Source organism: Garra rufa, chromosome 17 (genome assembly GCF_049309525.1).
Source record: "Garra rufa chromosome 17, GarRuf1.0, whole genome shotgun sequence".
Lineage (NCBI taxonomy): Eukaryota > Metazoa > Chordata > Actinopteri > Cypriniformes > Cyprinidae > Garra > Garra rufa.
The window spans coordinates 25,704,659-25,730,317 of record NC_133377.1 but is presented as its reverse complement, the minus strand read 5'-3'; the positions used below and the strand labels follow the sequence as shown (position 1 = coordinate 25,730,317).

General features: G+C 35.7%; 2 protein-coding genes across 2 annotated transcripts; both read right to left on the bottom strand.

Moving 5' to 3' along the window:
- Window positions 1-1,540: 1,540 nt before the first annotated feature.
- LOC141289851 (protein naked cuticle homolog 2) lies at window positions 1,541-14,013 on the bottom strand. Its single transcript, XM_073822042.1, has 10 exons — window positions 13,102-14,013; window positions 12,982-13,008; window positions 12,847-12,899; window positions 6,372-6,432; window positions 6,087-6,199; window positions 4,479-4,574; window positions 4,252-4,387; window positions 4,044-4,122; window positions 2,821-2,945; window positions 1,541-2,664 (listed from the first exon to the last, which is right to left on the bottom strand). Exons 1-10 carry the CDS (start codon window positions 13,124-13,126, stop codon window positions 2,225-2,227), a joined length of 1,155 nt encoding a protein of 384 aa, XP_073678143.1. The 5' UTR covers window positions 13,127-14,013; the 3' UTR covers window positions 1,541-2,224.
- An 8,635-nt stretch (window positions 14,014-22,648) lies between these two features.
- Window positions 22,649-25,395, bottom strand: gatad1 (GATA zinc finger domain containing 1). The gene is given in 8 exon segments (XM_073821446.1): window positions 22,649-22,703; window positions 22,705-22,831; window positions 23,768-23,827; window positions 23,830-23,875; window positions 23,877-23,939; window positions 23,983-24,036; window positions 24,152-24,250; window positions 25,234-25,395. Coding segments are annotated over 8 exon segments (666 nt in total).
- Window positions 25,396-25,659: the final 264 nt, after the last annotated feature.

The window sequence follows — 25,659 nt, the reverse complement described above, 5'->3', positions numbered from 1 at the left end:
GGAAAGAGTGCAATATTTTGACAAACTACAAGATATGTACAAGCAGCATTAATTAAGCTATTAGAATAATATTTCACCTACCTGACTAGAAATAAGAACAAACACGAATGTTGTCAAGATTCTTGCCCTGGAAATTCTGGTTCAGTTTGGCCAACCACAAACACCTCTTGTTCCTCAGACAGTTTTTTGTACTCTTCTCTTTGATTTGTTAGAACTTTTGGCAATCTATAGTACTCCAAATGTTTTTCTCGGTCCGGCAGATTAATACAGCCCAAAACATGACAATAATTGACCATTTTCAGCAGCAATAATCAGCTAAACATGGGAGTTCCGTTTGGTTCAGTGGCATTGTTTATGTTCAGTCCCACCAATATGGTGGACTGACCACACATAGTAAAAAAAAACTGTTGGGGGCGTATCCACTGGGTGCTGAAACCACGCCCACTCTCGGGAGAGCTGCTGCTGTTACGAAATTTCTGAGATATTCGGTTTCTGTGGGCGGAGCGTATATGCATATTAATGAGACATGACCAGATATGCACGAATTGATCGTGAAACTGAAAATATCAGCTCTGCTCTATCTCAGAATGTTTAACGATTTTTTTTTCATAAACCTAACAGACCTTTGTCTAATCTATGAACTTATGTCTAAAATAAACGTGTTTACCTTGTTAATGCAGTTACAAAAGTTTTATTAGTATGTTCTTTTTTCGCGCGAGGTCATCCACGACTAAATGAGAATGACAGGCTTTCACTTCATATAACTTTATACGCAAACCTCACTACTACGATTTGGGACATACTAATTCTATTTTCGAATACTATTTAGGACGGATAGTATGCGAATTGGGACGCACCTGTCATTCTCATTTAGTCGTGGATGACCTCACGCGAAAAAAGAACACAGGCCTAACTAATAAAACTTTTGTAACTGCATTAACAAGGTAAACACGTTTATTTTAGACATACGTTTATAGATTAGACAAAGGTCTGTTAGGTTTATGAAAAAAAAAATCGTTAAACATTCTGAGATAGAGCAGAGCTGATATTTTCAGTTTCACGATCAATTCGCGCATATCTGGTCATGTCTCATTAATATGCATATACGCTCCGCCCACAGAAACCGAATATCTCAGAAACCAAAAATCTCGCCTCTCTCGACTGTCAAATACAGCTACAACCTGAATGGATGACCGAGCTGTTTTGTACATTATCGCAACCAGGTAATATGCACTTAGGCGATGCAGACATAGCTAGCTAGCAAACTAGGCTGTAGTAAGTAACGGTAATGATGACAGTAACTCGCGATTAAGCGCGGGCGAACTACAGGTGCTAGTTTGGGGAGGGGTCATGCTCAAAACACAAAAATGGTAAAAATTCAGTCGTTGTAACGTGTTTTCAGCAGTACATTTCTAACATCCATAATGCATTTAGAAATAATTATCTGAATTGCCTTTACACGGACTAAAAAATAAATAAAAATGTATAAGAATTAATTACTTGAGTATCTCCATATTTAAAAAAGTTCAATTTCCCTAACTTAATTTACGATTTTATTTAGCTTGGTACATTATGTGTTTTGTTGTTTTAACCATGATGTCAGCAATAAAACATGTCGTTTTCTAACATAATATTAACAGCCCTATTCAGAACATAAACATGCAATATGGTTCTTTTAAAAAAAGAAGAAAAAAAAAACACTGATTGCAGCCTATGAATATAAGCAAGCTGATTTAAAACTACAATAATATGAATATTAATATATGTAATAGCATACAATATGAGTGGTCATATCTACATAGTCTAGCAAGCACATTCCTGAGGAAAAAAAGTGTGTTGCACCTCACAAACGCAAATATCACAATCATTATTTTTAGAGTTAAGCATATAAGTAACATGATACATTTTCCAGAGAAAAAAGGAAATCCGCCAAATACAGTAAAATCTAGGGATGAAACTATTTTGAACTGTTCCGTTTATAACCACATGGTGGAGCTGCACACCAATATAATCAATGCAGACTTATTCGACTGACTGAGACTATCTTTCTGTGCAGGTGCAGTTCTCATATCATCAAAAAAAAAGTGGTTTGGCCCCTGTTTTCGCAGAAATACTCCACCTTTGGCAGATGAACCATCCGCATGTTTGCTTTTACAGAAAAAAAAAATAACACTGCTTATGAGAGTTTGCTACTCGTCAGTCATTCAGAAGTTTTTCGGAACTCTTACGCAGGGTGGTAATGGTGATGATGGTGGTGATGGTGGTGTTCATGGTGATGATGGTGTTCGTGTCTTTGAGGAACGGGCATGAAACCAGGAGGAACAGCTGGCCCGGGCTGTAATTCTCTGTCGTGGTTACTTCTGGAAGGTGAAGCAGTTTCACGGGCTCGGGCACGGATGCGTTTGCTGGAGCTGTGCAGCAGAGGTTGCTGTTGCTGCTGTTGGGATGGATGGCACCAGATCATAGGGTGATGCCCATGGAGCTTGCTGGGTTTGGTTGTGGCTCCACTATAACCGACAGATTTGCTGCGGTTGCGGAGCGACCTGAGGAAAGGAATGGACTTTCCAGATGACTCCGCAGGGTTGCAGGTCTCGGGTTGAGAGCGACAATGATGGTTACGGGAAGAGTTGTCCTGAGGCTGCTCCTCAGCACATGTTTCTGGAGCTATGATAGTAGCATAAATTATATTTAAGAAAGCTCTAAACATCAAGGATCTTCTAGAATTAGAATGGCTTTCATTAAAGCTGAGCTCAACAATTTTCACTGGCCCTTCTGAAAAATACCTTGTTAAAAAGCTAAGGATAAATATCAAGCTGTCACCTTCAAATCGAGAAGTGTAGTTCTCAATTCCAGCCAGATCCAGATAGTGGTTCCTACGTTCTGTGTTTTCATCTACAGAATATTGCTTCCTCTCCGAAACACCCAACTGATCCGAGTTCAGTTGTCTGACAGAAGAAAATCATACAATAGAATCATTATTGAATATTGTGTTAGTAACAGTGTTGTGTTAACTAAATCTATTAAAAATTGTTTCATTAATTTAAAGAAAGATTAAAATAAAATGCTAAAATTAAATGCAAAACTTGCATCTGCAAAATGCTGAAATGCAAATTTTGCCTTGGGCAAAAGTACAAAAATAAAAGCTAATTAGAAATATAAAATGACACAAGCACATTCAATTATTAAAACTCTTAAAAATTCAAACTGAAACTATAAAAATTAAAGCTAAAAATATTAATAAACACTGTATTAGTATAGAAATAATACTAAAATGAACTGGTTTGTTATTATAATTTTATTCCATTTTGTTCCACTAGGTAAATCATTTTAATTTTGTTGGCATTCATTTCCTGTAGACATGCACTACCAGTCAAAAGTTTTTGAACAGTAAGATTTGTATTGTTTTTTTTTGTTTTTTTTTTAAAGAAGTCTCTCCTGCTCACCAAGCCTGCATTTATTTGATCCAAAGTAGACACTGAAGACTGTAATGATGCTGAAAATTTCGGTTTGATCACATGAATAAACTACATTTTAAAATATATTCAAATAGAAAGCATTTATTTTATAGTAAAATATTGCACAACTTTTGCTGTATTTTGGATCAAAGAAATACAGGCTTGGTGAGCAGAAGAGACTTCTTTAAAAAACATTAAAAAATCTTACTGTTTTGACAGGTAGTGTATTTCTTAAGAATAACTTATAATTCATTGGTAACACTTTACAATAAGGTTCATTAGTTAACATTAGTTAACCACATTAGTTAACATGAGCTAATAATGAACTGGACTTATACAGCATTTATTAATCTTTGTTAATGTTAATTTCAACATTTACTAATACATCATTAAAATTTTGTTAACATTAGTTAATGCAGTGTGAACTAACATGAACTAACATTCCGTTAACTAATGTTAATAAAGATTACAGTAACAAATGTATTGCTCATGGTTAGTTCATGTTAGTTAATACATTAACTAATGTTTAACTAATGAACCTTATTGTAAAGTGTTACCAATTCATTCATATACGGTGACTAAAATCACCTGATTTGAGAATGAGGGCTCTCTGCACACCGTACTGCATCCTCCATTTGATCCCGCTCATTTTGAGACATCCCAACATCTGAAGAAAAACAGAAGTAAAAAAAGTCAGTAAAACTGCATTATAACATGATTATTTCAGTAGAGCGATTAAATAGTGCTTTCACCGAAGAAATTAGACCATGTTTATCACGATAGATTCAGTCTTCACCTTTTCTGTTGCCTTTTCTGCTGGTCAATGGAGTGACACTCAGCTTCACACGCAGGGTTGTGCCATTGCTAAGCACCAGCTGTTTGACTGACGCCTCAACCACCTCACAGATTGTCTGCATCAGGCTCAACATATTCTGTAACAAACAGCAAGAGAAACTCACCAATAGCTAAAAGACTCTATTACTTTAATGAGATGTTATGTCCTCTTTTGATTCTGAGCTTTACCTCTCTGGTTATTTTCCCATTGTTGTCCAAATCGTACAATGTAATCATCCACTCTTTACGACTTTCATCCATGACAGCCGCATTACACTCCTTGTCCTGATATCAACAGCACAAGAATAAGATTTGCAATCATTTTTGTATTAGCACGACATGTTTATTGAAATAAGATATCCTACAACTCAGGAAACAATTCACAAATTTGAAGTAAAGATATTTATAATGTTAAAAAATCTATTTAAAATAAATTCTGTCCTTTTGAACTTTGTATTCATCAAATAATCCTAAAAAATATCACCGTTTCCACAAAAATATTAAGCAGCACAACTAATTTCGATATTGATAAGAAGAAATTCTTGTTTGCATACTAGAATGATTTCTGAAAGAACACTGAAGATTGTAGTAATTTGCCATCACAGGAACAAATTATATTTAAAATATATTAAAATATTAAATTATGGAAGCCCGTTTCTGCCACTGAATTGAAAAAAAAAGGGTAAGTGCGACTTTTTTACCTCACAATTCTAACTTTTTTTCTCAGAATTGTGTCATACAAACTTAAAATTCTTTCCCGGAATTGTGAGATATAAACTCGCAATTCTGAGAAACTCTGAATGTATTTTTTTTTTCTCAGAATTGTGAGATATAAACTTGCAACTGAGTTATAAAGTCTGAATTACGTGATAAAAAAAACTCGCAATTGTGAGTTACAAATGCAAAATTGCAAGATTCTCACAATTGTGACCCTGGACCACAAAACCAGTCTTAAGTCGCTGGGGTGTATTTGTAGCAATAACCAAAAATACATTGCATGGGTCAAAATTATTGCTTTTTCTTTTATGCCAAAAATCATTAGGAAATTAAGTAAAGATCATGTTCCATGAAGATTTTTTGAAAAATTCCTACTGTAAATGTATCAAAATGTGATTTTTGATTAGTAATATGCATTGTTAAGAACCTAATTTGGACAACTTTAAAGGTGTTTTTTTTGCACCCTCGGATTACTGACTTTCAAATAGATGTATCTCGGCCAAATATTGTCCTATCCTAACAAACCATACATCAATAGAACGATTATTTATTGAGCTTTCATATATGTATACATATGTATACATCTCAGTTTTGTCAAATTTAACCTTATGACTGGTTTTGTGGTCCAGGGTCACAATTGTGTGATATAAAAATTGCAATTGCATGAACATATCAGTCTCAAAATTGGACTTTATAACTCAAAATGTTAGAATTTACTTTACTGAACTGACTTTTTTTTTCATGTAATTCTGAGGGGGAAAAGTCAGAATTGTTAGTTTATATCTCACAATTCTGTCTTTCTAACTCGCAATTGTAAGATTATATCTCAATTCTGAGAAAATAAGGCAGAATTGTGAGTTTGTATCACGCAATTCTGAGAGAAAAAAAGGCAGAATTGTGAGTTAAAAAGTTGCAACAACATATGTTTTATTTTCTAAAACAGTTATTTTAAATGATTAAACTTATCTTAAACTTTTGAACAGTGTGCCAAATTGGTCAACTTTTTTTGTTTGGCCACATTAGTTCTCAAACCTGATATTAATTTTATCATGTGCAGTTTACCATATGACAAAAGCTTACATCAATCTTCCCATTTCTCCTGAGTGAATCTTTGAGTGGATGCTGTCTTTCATTTTCAGGAGAAGAAAGCGAAGATTTGGGAGTCTCCATTACTCTCTCTGGTGGCAGTGTTACTACAAATAACAAATGATGTTAACAGATCCTACAAAGACTTTGATTGAGATCTGTCCAAAAAGAAAAATATCCAACTTTATATAACATTTAAAAAGACAGATCAGTCTGTATTACTTTGCTTTAAACAAAAGCACTGTTTGTAAATGAGCTTCCTTTCACAGTTCAACTTACCCTGCAGCGAACAGTACTGATCTGACAACTGATCTTCTTTTGGATCTCTACCACTCAGACCCTAGAGTTAAAGAGGGAAAACAAATCATTAAATCTTTGGACATCCAAAGAAAACAATGGATTCGAGTACAGCTAGTATGCAGTAAAGGACCCACAGGATGAATTAGATTACATTGTACAGAAAACAACACTCATGCTAGTCTCTTTGGAGGGTGAACATCTGTAAAATGCTAAACTGACAAACATGATCTATGAACCTTTGCATTGCTAAGTCAGTTTTGTATATAATTTGTGTAGAAAACCTGTTTTCGAGCTGGAAAACCAGCCCCCATAATGAATTCACCAGGAACAAGAAAAAAAAATCACTTCATTCTTTGCACTCCTGTGGTCTTAAGCCCAATTGTTTCCAGACACATTGCACTGCTGGTTTCTGAGGGAGGAAGTGAATTGCCCTCCACGACAAAACAGCTCAACATCATCTGTAATCCTCCCTGCCACAACCCTGTCCCTCTTACACTAGCAAAGAACACAACTCCATGTGCATTGAGAACATCTGACTAACAACTTCTTAAGTCATATTCCGAGATTTTAACAAAGAATCCTTACAACACTGTATTTACAGAAAACTGTTGTGGGCAAAGTTTAAATTTAGAATTCAAAATAAATTCATCACACATACTCCACTGAATTTGTATTATTGAACATAGTAGAATATCATAATATTTCATATTAAATTATATATGCTGTAATAAATCTATCATTCAAAAAGATGAAAGAGTTAACACTGTGAATATGAACAAAATTCCCTCTCAGACAGGGGCATGATGTAGACACGTTGTTACTCATGCCAGCTTTGACATCATGCACAACTATAAAAGCAGATATTAACTCACAAACTCATTAAGTATAACACCCACAGTGTGCTCATTTATGGCCAGATGTGAGAAGCATATGGTTCTAGACAAACTGCATTTGATGTAACACACACAACTACCTTCTTTTATGAGCCATACCCATGAATCTATCTGGAGAAAACATCTTAAGAACATGCAGCCAGCTTCCTATCTGAGTAAACTTGTTTAGAAATCACCCAACACAAAATGAAACATATATTAGGGGGATGTCGGTATTAAAATTCAAGCTAATACTGTTAAGTAATTATATAGTGAACAACTAAAAACTGGGCAATATTACAATACTACACCATTTTTCTCTAAATTAAGTAAATAAAGTGGTAAAAACTAGGCATTACAGCATTATAATATACAGAACATTATACTGTATAATATGGCTTAGACTTAACCAGGATTAGGCCCTAGTTCAATTAGGACATTAAAGTAATTTTTTATAAACATGCCTTTTATAAACATGCTATATGGATGCACTTAATGTTCAGCAACCAAAGTTATTCGGCCGAAAATAGCAAAAAAAGCGAAAAGGCAGAATAAATTATATCGAACAATGACGTGACGCGATCAAATAGAGGCACACACTAATGCAGCAAACATGTCCGAGAAAGACACAAAAATCATTACAAGCACCGACAGCGAGAGACTGTTTAGAACTGCATCGCATGTCTTCGGTGAGAATAGAAAGGGGTGGTTGTTGCTGGTTACTGTATGATGACTGAAATCGCGAAATGGCCTTAAATCATTAGTAAATAAACTACAGACAGTTATGTTGTCTAATACACGTACAAATTGTATGTATTCTGACAGCGCTGCATGAGCTCCTTAGCCAGGGTTCAAAGTCCAAAGCGCGAGGAAAATCTGTGCTGAAACAGCGTAATGAGAATCATTCATAAATCTGCTGCTGTCAGCAAAAAGTCGTACTGAGGTCTTCTTGTGGGTTTCCGCCAAAATAGAAGTCAACATTCATAAATGTTTGCATTGTAATTTTACTGTTGTTCTGTAAAGTAATGTAAGACAAAAATAATGATAACAATCATTACAACAGCTCTATTAATACACTGATTTATAACATAGCAATTTTTTATAGAAAAAAAACTGTGAACATGCTGCAATAAAACCAGGTTATTTGGTTAACTGTAAGTAACCATATACTATGAAAAACCATAAATGGATTAGCATTGCTTTATATGTAATTTTACTGTAAAATACTTCCAAATGTATGTTTTTTGTCAGAACAAATTATATAGTAATATAAATTACCATATAGTTCATGATTAAAAACTGTAAAAGGACATTCCCAGAAGCCTCTGCATGACACAACACATATGACTATACTTTCTAAATACCTTTTTCTTCATATTTTATCATTAATGAAAACAAGTTTTGTGTTACATTTTCTGTTGTGAAATGTATGATATATAATATTTTTGTGGTAAAAATTAGTACAAGTAACAATAAAGGCACTAATATGTCCCTGTAATATCTCAATCATTGCCAGTTTTTTTTAAGAATATTTTTTCATATATATTTATCCAAGAAATGAAATTAAATACTGGCACATAAAATTTTTTTTAACTTCTTCCATCTACTAAATTTCATCTTTTGCAAGCAGTCACACATTCAAATGTGCAACCATAAACCAATCTCTCTGCATCACGCTGCTGAAAGCAGAACTTGCAGTCTGACAGAAACCTGAAGAACAAAGCCTGAAGAAGTGTGATGAGTGATCTATCAGTCTGCCAATGAATTCTCCCATCATCATGGCCAAGCCTCTGCCACGCTCTGCCTGCTCTAGGGCCTTTGATGTGGGCTCAGATTACCAGCTTGGATGGTTTTTTTCTTGCCCTGAGCCGGGTGTCACTGGTCCAGACACCCCCTATCCCAACTCCAGTTCCTCTTCACCACCCACTCACACTGCTGTCTGTGCCCTCTCACGAGGTTCAGAACAGTACCTGGCTTTGTTTCCTCTCACTTCCTGTCACCAAACACCTGGATGGAACCCTTATTACATGGTGAGAGAGAGGGAAAGAAACAACATGCTGTTTGATCGTCAGCGAGCTGAGGTGGGTTGGAGTACGATCGTAGCTCAAGGTACTAGAATATCTAACACCATTTGCTAAAAATGTTGAGACTGGACGTGATTGATTTAATCTTTCGCAGTCTTGGAATAAACTCAAAAGCAATCCAGCATCACTACGCCTTCCATGTTTAGGTGGGCAATCATTCAAGCCAAAACTGCATAATGGCTTACAGTTGTAGTATTACTTTCATACCCAAACATGATTTTATTAGTATGGGCTAATGGCATACAAGTACTTAAAGGGATGGTTCACTCAAAAAATAAAATTTTTGTCATTATTATTAAAAGTCATTATTTGAAGCATGTGGGTATGGAAAACATTACTATGTAAGTCTGTTTGGTTACCGACATTCTTCAAAATATCTTCTTTTGTGCTCAGCAAACAAAAGAAATTTAAACAGGTTTGGAACAACATGATGGTGAGTTGTAATATTTGGGCCTTAGTAAGTACTATAAAAACCCTAGTCAAATAAAAACCACACCAAGCTCATAGTAACGTTCTCCAGGCATTTCTAGGCAAACCAATCATGCTAGCTGACGAAAGCTGCCCTTGTTTTTCCATCAGATAAATATCAACACATGGAAGCTGAAGGTCAATAGAACAGGACAGAATCACTTCATAACTTGTATTTTCAACTTGTATTTCCCTTTTTATTTATTTTTGATATTTCATTTTAGGGTTTTACTGATCCAGCAAACCAATTCTGAGTGTTGGCAGTCAACAGACTTAAGTAATAACACTTAATAAATTTAAATTATTCATGAAAACATAGCTGTCATCCCATGCACCCTATTCTAAAGAGACATGGATCATTGCCTCCAGCACACGCTTCCTCCCTATGTCCTTTGAAGTGGGACAGAGAGGAAAAAGGGTGAAAGAAAGGATTCTTCCAGCCTTTCCAAGCAAACACAGACTCCTTTGAGCCCTCTAAGACCAAAACCTTGGCTTTATGACCTACACTGCAAGATCCTGCAATGAAAAAACAGCGTCCTAATTAGACCCGAAACACACTGGAGACAGGAAACACACACATGTCCTAATTTAATGTCAAAGACTGATTCAGTTTGAATACAGTCTGTGAGTAAAACTGAAATTAATAAGATTTGGACTTACGAAGCCAAAGTATTCTTATAATGTCACATTTTGCAGACTATTTTTTATGTGATGTTCACACTCAGGGGCAGTACTCTCTTAAAAGTTATTCATATGTACACTTATATGTATTTTGAAGTAATAAAATATACCTGTAAAGGGATATTTCACCCAAAATTAAAATTACCTCATGATTTACTCATCCTAGGTATACATGACTTTCTTCTTTCAGATGAATAGAAAGAAGAAAGCTTTCAAGCTTTATAATGGCAGTGAATGGCTGTTGAGACTTTGAAGTCTAATAAAGTGCATCCATCCATCATAAAAAGTACTCCACACAGCTCTGGAGAGTTAATAAAGGCGTTCTTAAGCAATCCGATGCGATTCTTCCGCTAACTGTAATTCGCAAGTTGACAGAACTGTGGCGTTCCAGCTTCAGAAGGCCTTTACTACTCCCCTGGAGCTGTGTGGAGTACATTTTATGATGGATGGATGCACTTTATTAGACTTCAAAATCTTACCACCCATTCACTGCCATTGTAAAGTTTGAAAGAGCTTTTTAAGCTTTATAAAGAGCTTTTTTATAGAACTCCAAACATGTTCATTTGAAAGAAGTCATATACACATAGGATGGCTTAAGGGTTAGTATATTAAATTTTTGGGTGAACAGATTTTGTATCTTTTTTCCCTGAGTGTACAGCAGACATGAACATTTGTGTCAACTGATGGTGACATGCATTCATTTAGAATCTAAACTGTTACTAAAACATTTGTCACTTAAGTTAATCTACACATAAAAACTCAAAAATCTAAGAAACTGTTAATCTTTCTGCACATCTGAATTCGCCTGAAAACGGCAACACTAAATGTTAAACAACACTGTGTTGTACATTTCCTTGGTCCTAACCACCAACCCTGATCTCTGAATTAGACGTTGGATGCACACAGCATCACCACAATAATCCAAGGCCTTTAGCCCGAACCACTCATCTACATTTTGCAACTCGTTTGCAGCAGCCTCCTCCCACCAACTACACCTCCTTTCCCTCCTCCAACCACTTCCCCCCATTTTCCCATCACAGCCTCCCTCTGTTTTCAAAACCAATAACAGATGTGTGGTGGGGCTGCGCTCAAAGACCCTGCTGTTCTGGCTGCCGGCCATATGCATTTCACACAGTGATGAAGGCTCCAGGCTCCGCTGAGAGAATGAGAGCAAAAGAAACAGAGGGAAGAGACCCAACACCATTTAAATACAATGCTGAGAGTACAGTGTAATGTGGAGAAAAGCGTTCAGCGCCTGGTTGTTTTCAAAATATGAGTAGCAACTAGCAGTCTGAGGTGAGGAAATGATAAAGAGAATTTGTTGATTTGTGCTGACTTACATTTACATGACTTTACTTTAATAGTGCAAGCTAGGTATAAAAATGTTCAGATTCCACGGAATCAAACCCATGACTATATGTATGCTCCATTTAAACTTAAAACATTATATCATATGTGACCCTTGACCACAAAACGTGTCTTAAGTAGCATGAGTATACTTGTAGCAATACGTCACCTTAGAATTATAAGGTTCTATTCTGAGCACTTTCGAGATATTGAGCTTCAAAGTTTTTGCATTCCATAGACTTCTGTAGATAGAGCCATTTTTGTTTTGTAAAAAAGGCCCCAAATTTACATAGCTTACAAAAAAAAACATCAAATAATGTAAATAAAGGTGTCACAGAATAAGAATAACTCAATTTTGACAAAAATGTCAGATAAAACCTTATAAATCGAAGGTGACGAATAGCCAAAAATACATTGTATGGCCCAAAATTAGCGATTTTTCTTTTATGCCAAAAATCATTAGGATATTAAGTAAAGATCATTTTCCATAAAGATATATTGTACATTTCCTACTCTATATGTATAAAACCTTTTTTGATTAGTAATATGCATTGCTAAGAACTTAATTTAAACAAATTTAAAGGCAATTTTCTCAGTATTTAGATTTTTTTGCACCCTCAGATTCCAGATGTTTCTTGGCCAGATATTGTCCTATCCTAACAAACCATACATCAACGGAAAACTTATTTTTTTAGCTTTCAGTTGATGACTGGTTTTGTCATCCAGGGTTAGATATAATCACATATCACTAGTCTATTCCATGTGCATTACAATAAGAATACAGTGTGTAGTGACTATAAATGTATTTACTGAACTTTGCTGTTAAGCATTAATCTATTTAATATAGCAATGTTTCGTAATGGTTAACAAAAGTTAAGATAATTGTTATCAATGAAAGTTGTACTCAACCAGTTACAGGGTTAAACCTTAAACATGCATTTATATAGATATAATCACAGTAAACTTAAATCTGTCCTGAACTCTTAAGAATTGTCACCTTACCTGTTTGTTTCTGTCCACTTCACCAATACAGTCAGCCTCCTTGAAAACATCTCCTGTTACAAAAAATGTCCATTTATTAACCTTTTCTTATGTAATAGCTATATTGATAATGAAGTTATACATGTATCGTCTTACCCTCTGGATTTTCCCTCCGTTTACATGCTAAGAAGAACAAATAAATAAATAAAGCAAGAATGAGAATAAAGTCGCTTGATATATAGTAGCGTCTAGCATGTTATTCGCAAAGTGTCTTACCAGGTTTCGATTGCAGTTTTCCCATGTTGTTTTCACTTATGGAACTAACTAACGAGCTGTCATTTCAGGAACAACTGTGACATCTTCTGTGCCATAAATGAAGTGAAGCTGGATATGCATGTTTCCATTTAAGTCTGTCCATATTATTGTCGAAGGCTGAAATTAAGTTTGGGAAACTCTTCCGTGAGGATTTTCAACACGCTCCCTCGTTGTGGAGGAAGAGCAACTTGTAGTAGGACTCACCCTCCCTTTGACTATGTGCACCTCCTTCAGTTTTAGCCCACTTTATTCATTGGACAGCCTGGTGAAATTTGTATTAGAATTCTTATCCAAGCCTTCGACTATATTTTTTAAACTACATTTTCGGTTTTCATTTCTCTTTTTTTCCTAGCTTGAATCTCGCAATTTTAAGCAAGCTCTTTAAAATGACCGATTGTGTTTCAAATTGAACGCAACATAAACGTTTCAAACCAAATATATATGTGACCCTGGACCACAAAACCAGTCATAAGTGTAAATTTGTCGAAATTTGTCATCTGAAAGCTGAGCAAATAAGCTTTCCATTGATATATTGTTTGTTAAAATAGGACAATGTTTGTCTGAGACACAACTATTTGAAAACCTGGAATCTGAGGGTGCAAAAAAATCTAAATATTGAGAAAATCGCCTTAAAAGTTGTCCAAATGAAGTTCTTAGCAATGCATATTACTAATCAAAAATCAAGTTTTATAGTTATGGTAGAAAATTTACAAAATATCTTAATGGAACATGATCTTTACTTAATATGCTAATGATTTTTGGCATAAAAGAAAAATCGATCATTTTGACCCATACAATGTATTTTTGGCTATTGCTACAAATATACCCGTGCTACTTAAGACTGGTTTCGTGGTTCAGGGTCACATATTTTAGTTTTGAGCTACCTAATTGCAAAATAAAATGTTTTTAAAATGTTAACTTTATTGCATTTCATTATACAAAATAATAACTGCAATGCATTTACTCAATCAAAAAGCCACTAGACTCTAGCGCCCTCTGGTGATGTCGCGAAATAGAAAGGTAATGTTTCATTCCTTTCTCTCTCTAGTTTCACACTTTACACAGCAAACCCCTGTTGAAAAAAATAGCTAAAACCAGCCTAGGCAGGTTGGCTGGTCTTAGCTGGGTTAGGCTGGAAGTAGCTGGTGTTAGCTGGTCTCCCAGCCTGGCCAAGCTGGTCAGGCTGGTTTTAGTTGGTGGTTTCCCAGGCTGACCAGCTAAGACCAGCTTGGTCAGGCTGGAAAAGTGGCCAAAACCCCTCTAAAACCAGCGTGCTGACCAGCTAAAACCAGGCTGGTTGACCAGCTTAAATCAGCCAACAAGCCTAGGCTGGTTATAGCTGTTTGTTTCAGCAAGGACATGATCATGATAATCACAACATTAACTTTACTTTGTAACACCGTGTCTACACCGGACGCGACAGTTGTCGCGCCGCAACAGCTAGTCTGTCTACACTGTTGCAAATCATTTAAACTTTGTGTGAGCACGTCATACATAGAACGCGGCAGCAGATTACTGTCGGGGATCCAGTGTAGACAGCATAATAGGTTCTAATGTCATTTGTCGCGACGCTCCCGTCCGGTGTAGACACGGTGTTACTTCAAGCTAGAAGCCTAACTTCACAGTGTGTGCAGAGAGATCAGAATGTAAATGTAAATTATTGTCATGTTTTGGGCTGTACTAATTGGTTGGACCTGGAAAAACATTTGGAATACTACAGACTTGCCAAAATTTATAACAAATCAAGGAGGAGAGTGCAAAAACTGTCTAAGGCTACGTTTACATTAATCCGGATACTCCACTTGAAAATGGAGTTTTCATTTTAAAACGCTCTCCGTCCACACTAGCGTTTCCAAGCGTTTTCCAGAAGTTTCTCATCCACACTGAAACGTAGGAAAACATCAAATTCGCCTTACTGCGCATGCGTAAAGCCTCCAAAATTATACAGACGTAATAAGTTTTCACGCAATTCTTCTGGCGGGATAATTTACGGAAATATCTCATCATCCACTGACACGTCTATATCGCGCTGATTCATATTTTATCTGAAAAGCAGTTGTCGTCATGTTTTGCAGGACAGCAACTGTGAGTAAATTTTCCGTCATCATTTTAGGACTGTAATTTGAAGAGTGTACAAGGTAAATCTCTTTAGCAGCCGTGTGTGAATAGCACAGGCACAATTACTGGTGTAAACATAGATATCTATTGGTACAATATGCGTCACATGACTATAAATATGCGTCATCGTTTTCAAAAGCGTTTTCACTGTCCACACTACAACGTGAAAACGGCGTTTTCTAATTTATCCACTTTGGCCGGAGTTTTTAGAAATAATCGTTTTCTGTGATAAAAACGGGGTTTTCGTGTAAATGAGAGGCCAAACCGCAGGGAAATATCTGCGTTTTCCCTTCGTGTAAACGGGGCCTAAGAAACAAAATGCATTTGTGGTTGGCCAAACTAAACCAGGATTTCCAGGGCAAGAATCTTGTTTTAACAAGAAATGGAATGGACTAGAGGATTAAACATCTGTATAACGTGAAATCAGGAAATTCTGTTAGAACAAGAGAGGCCATTACTGGCAGCTGAACTCAGTGGAGCCCCGTTTGATCTTCTGAGTTTATTTTATTATGTTATGAGCATTAAACCACTGAAAGAAAAACTTAAACTGATGTAAACTATAATAATCATTCACTTTCTGCTGCTATACCAGGTAAAATGAGGTTATTATTAGGAGTAAAAATAATAATACACACATTTCCATATGAAACATTTAAACATTAAACATCTGTTTTATAATAGCTAAGATGAGTTATTGATTCTTCAGCTTTTAGTTTGCAGTTTTTATTTGCACACACAAATGTGTAGAAAGTTGAAGGTGAAGAGTGCATTTTGATGACCCTCATCTTCATTCAGAGAAGCAATAGCTGCAGTCGTGCATGTTGATCAATAAGTGCTTCCGTTTTGGATCGTTCCTGTAGCGTGCAAGCAGCAACCTTTTTTCTCTTCGCTCCTTCTCCTTCTGTATTTTCTTCTCCTCCTTATTCTTGGTCTCATCCTCTATCCAGGTAAACAGAACAAGTGCCACTTTTCTTTTGTTTGCTTGCTCTTCCTCAATGTTTACATTTGGCTGGGTCTTATTCTTGGGACCTTCAGAATTGGCTACACAGAATGGCTTTGTCATGTGCTCATCTCTCTCTTTCTTTGTGACATCCGAATGGCCTTGAATGGCTTTAGAGTCTCCCACTTCATTGGGGTCATCTTTCTCTTCCTCACATCCCTGAACCTCAACCACCTCACTCACCAACACTTCCTCCAGCACCTCGCTGTCACTCTCTACCCAAGCAGCCAATCTTGGATTCATTTTAGCTTCCAGCGGTCGGGGGCGTTCAGACACGAGTAGGTCACAGCCCCGGATGGTCCTCCCTGTGTACTTCACATACTCGTTCTCCTCATCCTCTATATCGATGAGCATGAGTTGTGGAGGAGGTTCAAACAGGGAAGAAGTGGATGGCTGAGGCTTCACCAGGCTGAGAGGAGACACTTGAGCTGAAGAACATTGCAGAGCGACAACTTCATTAGGTGCAGGTGTGGAGCTCGGAGGAACCAACAGTCGTTGGTGAGAAAGCAGTTCATCAGGTGCTGAAATGGGACTTGGAAGAACCACCAACAGTTTAGGAGGATGCACTTGAAGAGGAGAACAAGGCAAGGACACTTCCTCAGATGGAGGAGCTGGCTTTTGAGGATGCATGGGTGGTTTGGTCATTGGCAGCTGGGGCTTGAACCGAGTGGCTGGTAGAGAAAAGTGTTCAGAGACACTTGGAAGCATTGGAAGGTTTCCCTCTATTGGCTTTAAGAAGGAAGATCTCACTGCAGGACTGACTGAAGTTTGCTGTGGTTTAACCTCCACAAGAGGAGTTGGCTCAGTGGTCTGTACATATCCTCTCTCCTTTATATTTTCAAGGCTGAGTGTCTCTCTCGCTTCTTCAGCCTTGTTTTTACGACTTCTCTCATTTATTTCACTCTTCTTCATCTTTCTCTTTATCTCTCTTTCCAGTGCACATTGCTGTACCATCTGAGGTGTCTCCCTTCTGCGCAAGTGAGTAACACGCTCAAAAAGTTGTCTAAATACACTGCTGAACAGTGCCATAGTGGACACTGAATGCTGCAAGCGAATTCAATATATCTGCAGAAAGTCACGAAAGTAGCTTTTGACCTTTTCACTCCTAACACACCAACAGAAGACAAGAGTCAGAACAGCAGTTTAAAGCTGCCAGAACGGAATCTCCACTATGATGTCATAATATTGTGCTGAACACTGAAAACTATGAACTATGAGAGAAGCAGCAAACATACACATTCACACTATATGGCACCAAAAAAAGTTTCCCAAACATTCCTCATAGCTTTAAATATTAAACCAAGATAACATAAAAGTATTACACAGTGTCTTTATTTGAAATACCCTGTTTTTTCATATTAGATAAAAGCACCTCTCCTTATTGCTACAAAATACAGACAAATTATATGAAATCAGCCATAAGCCATTATCAGATTGTAACATTTTAAGACAAATCTTTCAGTAATTAATTGCTGTCTGTACATGCTGAGCGAGGAAGAAACTATATAATATGACAAAATGTGATACTGTTTGTTACACTTTTGATTCTCTATCAATAATAACTAAGAAGGACAGCATTAGACTACAGATAATCATACTAATTTTACTACGTCTACCTAAACTGATAATGAAAATATACTGCACCACAAAAAATGTGGGTAACGAATACGGTTCCATCATTAATTAATAACTACACAGGAACAAATGACTGATGCACTATTAACAATCTAATACTATTAACTAACAAGAACATCTCATTAACGAATAAGTAAGTAATAGCACTTACTTGAATGTGGCAGTTCAATAGCTAATCAGTAACTACTATTTCTTTTGTAAGGTTCTGGATAGTAATACTTCCGATGGCTTTAGTAACACTTAAGTCTTTACTGGGTTACCATGAGCTTCACTTTAGAATACGGATCCAAAGAATTAGTAATTCCTTTAGAAGGATGTAGTAACACTCACAGTAACAACGTCATTACTGTCCAAAACCTTATAGCCAATACCTCAAAAGCTTACAATGATTTCAGTCATTACTAGGGAGTTATCATGATCTTTACTTAAGAATACGGATCCCTTCTTAAGTATTTGGTAATTCTTGAGTCATTACTAGTGGGTCTTTATTTTAGAATTAATTAAACATTTTGCATCATTCACATTAATTATGAACCTGTATATAGTAGTTCTTAGTAGTTCTCTGGGAGATATGAAACAAGTAGTTACGGGTTATTAGCTAATAGAAATACCACTTTCAACTGAGCACTGTTACTTACTGATTCTTACTGATAAAAATAGTTTTAAATTATTGAAATTTAGTTTCTGCTCACAATTGTAGGCTAAATGCATGTATTATGTATTTATTTAAATCTATTTTTAATGTATTTGAATTATTTAATTTATTTGAATCCCCAGACCCCATTTAAACTAGAATACCATTTTTGTTGTTATTGTTGATAACACAATAACAATAATAATTGTTTTTCTCTCATTTGATTATTTGTATTTCACTTCACTGTCATTCTGTGTATTATGGTGGGTTTTTCAGTGAGTATTCAGATAACAAAGTGACTACTTTATGTACTGCTGTCTTTACGAATTAATCACCCATTCATTCAACCGATTTTTTCGAGGCGTTCTGAAGCTTTTTAAAAGCCAACATTTGAAAACGTACGTCTCGTGTATTTGTCACGTGAAAGACACAAAATAACGAATCTTTCAATCGTCTGCAATCGCCGAAATGAACAACAGGGTGCATCGCGTTCAAGTAGGCTACAGTCTCGAGTAAACAGTTTTTACAAATACGATATTGTTGTTGTTGTTGTTGTTGTTGTTAATATTACATTTCTGAATTATATTCTAACAGGAATGAAATGCTAATTTGATTTGAACGCCTCAGGCGCAGCCAGTGACAATGAAGACCAAATCGGGATGGCTGGAGTTTCAGGGCAAAAAAACCCATATCGAAGTACAAAAGGTCAAATATTTTACAGTTGATTTTTTTTTTTTTTTTTTGGTACAGAAACAGTGCCTTTCTTTTTTATATTCGCTGCTGTTCGTAAAAATGACGTATCGTAATGGTTGCAAAATGACAAAGTGATTAAGGCTTTCGGTTTGGATCTATAGAAAAACCACTTGAAGCTGTTCTTCCGTTTCCTGATAATAAGCTGTGTTTTAAGCGACTCCATAATTGCAGTCCTCCAAACAATCACTAGCATTTCACAGGTACGAATGGCAATTTGTGTATGTTCATTGGCTATCTTTAGTACTTGTGTATTATTTAAAAAAAATCTTTAAAATTATATTTTCTTTCCTCTTTTAGAAACATGGATTTGTATTAGGCGTATTCGAACAGATTTTTCTGGCGGGCTTTGTATTGGAAATTGTGGTCAGGTGGTATAATGGCTTCAAGATGTTCTGGAAGGTATTTCTCCCCTATCTTTTTAAGAACTTTCCACAAATAGAATAGCCTATAAAGTTATTTACAAAACTAACATGAATTGCTTTTTTTATTCATTTTCTATTAACTTTGTAACCAATATTTATATGTTGATTTGTCTGATTTTACAATATTTAGTAACCTTTTTTTTATGTTTATTTGAAAATCAAATAATTCAAAGCATAGCCTACTGTGTTTTTGAAATGTGCCTTATAGTCAGCATTTTGTTTTAACTCGTTAATTTGTGGCATGCCATCATACAAATCTCTAAAACTTCATTGTGTTGCTTTCAAAAATTACAGTTACAGTCTCACACAATGACTTTTCTTACCAGAGCAGGGCGAACATCTTGAACCTCCTGATCACCCTGGCTCTTATTGTGGGACACCGGATCACTAGTGATCCTGATGCATTTGCAGTTTTCAGGTGTGGAATTCTTAAGTTATATTATAAAAACAGCTATGAACCAGCAGAATAAACTACTATAGAGGGTTTACACTTACGCCACATTTCGGTCAGTACCGGGATCCACGGAAATACTGGCGATACTCGGATATAAACAACAGCATTGATTGCATGGTTAATGTAATACGGAATACATTTTTCTGTTAATTTATGCTGTCTAAACCATGGGGGAAAATGTGTGGAAATTGCTAAATCATATAGAGAACAGACAGCTTTTGCACACTTCTTCTTAATTTGTTATAACTTTTGGCAGTCTATAGTACTCCAATAGTTTTTCCCTGTCCGAAATATTAGTACCACCCAAAACATGGCAATAATTGATCATTTTTAGCAGCAAAAATCAGCAAAATATGCAAGTTTCATTAGGTTCAGTGGGGTCCTTTACGTTCACATGACCGATTATTGAAAACAGCATGTGTTATAAAATTACACTCCACACAGAGTATACTCACTAAATCATTTGGGCTTTTTAGGTGTCTACGTTCAATTCGTCTGACCTTGTATCTTTGTTCCATACAAGACATGGACAGGACACTGAAAGCAACTATGCAATCCTTCTCAGAGATGAAAATAATCCTTTTTATCAGTCTGGTTGGCATTCTGGTATGTATACATATTTACTCTTTAAATCTTTGTTGGTCAATTTGAGAAATTAAATTGTATTTGCTCTGATTGTTTCTCAGGCTTTTACTGTTGCTGGGGTCGACATGTTCAGTACTACTCTTCCATCAGCTTTTGAGAATCTGCCTCATACATTTTACACTTTGTTTGTCTGCATAACCCAAGACTCCTGGACAGACATCTATAAGATATTACAAGAGTACAACATTCATGCTTTCCAGAAACATTCATCATAAGATAAGCTTTCTTCTATGTCCAGCATTAACTCACAGTAACATTACTCATGTTTTCCAGAGACGAAATAGGAAACACGTTTTGGACCTTATTGTACTTCTCTACATTCATCTTATCTAGTGGCCTAATGCTTTCAATGTTTGATGCTTGGATACAAGGCAATTTCATCGTAGCACAGAAAAACCAAGCTGAGCAACAGCATCCAACAGCTAATGCCTTGTTCAATGTAGGGACCAAAAAATCATAGACTCATAGGTGGTCTCTTTTGACTTGGGTCATTAAAGGCCAATTTACCCTGCACCGACAGTCACCAGATTACAGTATGTCACTTCTCAGAATTGATTTAACTGATTCAGTGTGTTCAATTGGTGAAAATAAGTGTAACTAATGCCAGCAGGTGCCAAGGGTAGCACACTGGACAACAAACTGATCAGACAAACCCAAACGAACGTGTCTGTTGCCGTCTGTCTGTGCAGTGTGAATTGGCCCAAGAAAACCACTCAGAACGCCTTATTTACTAAACTAATAATTGATTCCTTCATTTTATCTTTAAGTTGCTCTCCTATTTCTCTATGAAAATCTAGTCTCTATTCATAAAGCTAAACCTCTTAATGTTTCAACACATAAACAGGACTCACCGCATGCCAAACTCGAGGCTGCAGACATGATCCATGTGGAAGTGGTGGTTAAGAAATTGAACAAGACTACGCATCAAAAGCCATTGAGGAGTGGCTATACAGAGAACCTGACTGTAGAGAACTATGAAAACTTGGTCATTGTCATGTCAGCAATACAAAGACACATGGATGAATACTTCACCATTAAACGAGAGCTTCAAAAGTAAGTAGAAAAAAATGAAAAAAGAAAGAAATATACTTTCCTCTGGTTCTTTCCAGGTACCTTTGTGGATATAGACAGATTGAGTCAAATGTAGTAGCATCTTCAATGTCTTCCAGGAGTGCAATGGAGGAGATTAAGCAGCATGACCAGGAGACGCAGCTCAAGGAAACCTCCTCTATGGAAAACCTGGTTAATATTGAGATGGCCACTGGAGACATAATCTCCACTGTCATCAATTTAAGCAACGTGAGTTTTAGAAAGTGTCTTAATATTGAACAGATTATTCTTTAATCAATAAAATATAGCCAAAAAATTTAAATACATACTTCCTCACTTAAACTTTTAGCTAAAATTAAATCATTTCTGTTTTAGGCACATCTTGTAGACACCAACACAGACTCACCACATCTCAACAAGAGCAAGATACTGAAACCCACTGACATGGCAGCCTAAACTCAAGATGACCCATTCCTCACAGAATTGGAAGTTCAGAAAACCATACTGTGAACAAATTAACCAATTATAACAAATTGTTACAAATTAACTTTGTATTTACAGTTTTCATTTTCAATTTGTAAACCTCCATGTTGTAGTGTAGTGTACTGTAGCTTCTGCGTTTAACTTTCAAACTCATAAAGAGTTTTGGGAAATGTTGTACATTTGCGTTAGAAATGTGACTGTACAATATTTACTGTGTTCAATGATGAATGTCACACATTCTAATCCAAGCATGATAGTTCTGTATTTAAAATGATACTAAAAATTCCTGTTAATAAAAAAAAAATCAGTAATTTTCACCTTACAGATTCTTTGATGGCAACAGCAGGTGTCGATCCTATATGAGCCCAAATAGCCTTTGTCTGGACAAACTGGTATTGTTGGGAAAGGGCAACTTCTTGATTTGAAATACTCTGATGGACCATAGCAGACAAACTCTAGGTATTCCATTATTCTTAGCAAGTCCACTTCAGGGCCTAGGCAAAAAATACATGTGTTTATGCAGCTGTTACAAAAAGGAAACTTAAAAACATTTTAACAAACTAGGATATATGACTAATGATAATGCACATACCCTAATGTTGTTTCAAACCTGTGTCTTCAGAACACAAATTAAAGTATTTTTGATGAAATCCGAGATCTTTCTGACCTGGACAGCAAGGGTCTTAGCACATTCAAGGTCCAGAAAGGTACCAAGAACATTGTTAAAATATTTCATGTGACATCAGTGGTTCAACTGTAATTTTATGAAGCTACGAGAATACTTTTTTGAGCTCTCAGACTTCATCAAAAATATCTTAATATGTGTTCCAAAGACAAAGGTCTTACGGGTTTGGAACAACATGAGCGTGAGCAATTAATGACAGAATTTTTATTTTTGGGTGAACTATCCTATTAACTACTTGCATACGTAATATTAGAAGTGCATCACATTTGTCAGTAAGGAACAAAAAATGAATTTCTGCATTACTTACCAAGAATATATGTGACCCTGGACCACAAAACCAGTCTTAAGTCGCTGGGGTATATTTGTAGCAATAGCCAAAAATACATTGTATGGGTCAAAATTATTGATTTTTCTTTTATGTCAAAAATCATTAGGAAATTAAATAAAGATCATGTTACATTAAGATTTTTTGTAAAATTCCTACTGTAAACCTATCAAAATGTAATTTTTGATTAGCAATATGCATTGTTAAGAACTTAATTTGGACAACTTTAAAGGTGATTTTCTCAGTATTTTGATTTTTTTGCACCCTTAGATTTCAGATTTTCAAATAGATGTATCTCGGCCAAATATTGTCTTATCCTAACAAACTATACATCAATAGAAAGCTTATTTATTGAGCTTTCATATGATGTATATATCTTAGTTTTGTAAAATTTAACCTTATGACTGGTTTTGTGGTCCAGGGTCACATATGTGCCTAGATCAAATCGATCTTGGGGACTGGCCTGAGTTGGGATCAACCAACGCTTTTCTCACAGTACTGGTCCTGGAAGAAACCACAAATCTGTGCGTGTATAGGGTTTACCATCGTCCTCATCTATTACTTTAATGACATATCATGTTTGATAATAGGCACCCTGATCACAAGAAATGCAGGTTAGTGAATAGAACAGTTTGAACCTTGTAGAACATGGACGCTGATGTGATAATTGTTGACACAGACGTTTTGATAGACTACGAAATTTGAAGAAAAGAATGAAGGATAAATGCCATTGAAACATTTAATTAAACCACATGGTTATTGGTGGGAGAAAACACTCGTATACAAGTCTGAATAAAAAGAACTTACATTTTCATTCTACCCTTTTCTTTGGTTGAGACTTTTTTTCTCTGATGTCGTCGCCTTGTACTTGATGCTCTGTAACCCTGTGGAGTGTCTGTGGATTTCCTGTTTGGAGTATAAAATAAGGGGTAAAACAACATTAGTATTAGCTTTCTTTAGACATGTTATTTTTTTGATTGTGCAAGAAAAAGATAACATTTCTTGAAAAGATCTTTCTTGAAATTAGAAAAGGAGATTTCTATGAAAATGTACTTTTATGAATGTAAAATTTGGCAAATTAATTATAAATTTTAAGTAAGAAGGGTCTAATTTCAGAGAGTAAACAATTTTTGGAGTTATACACAAGTTTGAATACAGATATTTTTAACAAAATCCAGAACACTTTGCAATAAGCACAGTCCCAAAATAAATGATCAATTGTTTCTTCAAACTGAAGCACACGGGGGAAATGCAATTATTAAATTTTGCGAGTTTATAATTTACTGGGTAGCAATTATGGATAATTTTAATAGAGACTTCGAAAGTAAACATGCTATGGTTGTAATTAATTAAACAAGAACCTAGAATAAAACTAGAAGACTTCTGTCTGTACTCTCATGCAAGTGTACATAATTTGAATAATATTTATTTAAAATGTCGTTAAAATGTGCGCACATTTTCTAAGCAAAAAAATAAATAAAAATACAGATACAGTGCGTCCAAAACAGTATAAGTAAAGCGTTTTCAGTGAATGTGCTAGACTTCCGGTTCATTACCGGCTGTAGGAAAATAAGAGAAGACAGACAGAAGTGCATTAAATGTTAAAACGGTTTGCACTACAAACCAGTGTTTTCATAATTAAGATAATACATTAATATAATATAGTAAAATACACAGGTTTGCAATATGAAGCAGCAAAACGAGCTGTTTTGTTAGGCTAAAAGTAGCTGGAAGCGGATGAAAGCCAGATGCATTAAATTTACAAACGGTCGCACACGCTCTTAGGATAAAAATAAGGTTGATAGCCTACACTGAAGACTGTCACTGACAGTCTAAACGAGAGGTTACACAAATCGAGTTAGAAATTAAGTTGTAAGTAAGATTCAAACCTGTTTCACTCTATTATTCTGCTGGATGGTGGATGAAGCAGATGCTCCGATGTCTTCACTGGTTATACTTTTACCCAAAATTTCTCCCTGGTTTTCTTTTTTCCACATGAAAAAACAGTTGGTTTTGCAGACAGCACAGCATGGTTTTAGACCAAGAGGCATTTGCTGACCACAAGAGCTTGGTAATGTTTCGTTTACAAGGGTCGTGTAAAGTTATTTCTGAAATAAACCGTCGGTTTTTTGTTTCTGTAAGAATGCAATAACAGACAAAATTCTACAAAATTCTAATTAAAAAAAAAACTCAAATACATAAAATCATCGAATAAGAGGTCCAGTATATTTTACTTTACCAAAAAATATATATAATAATAATAATAATAATAATAAAAAAAGTCGATTCTTATTTTGAAAATACAAGTCAAATCT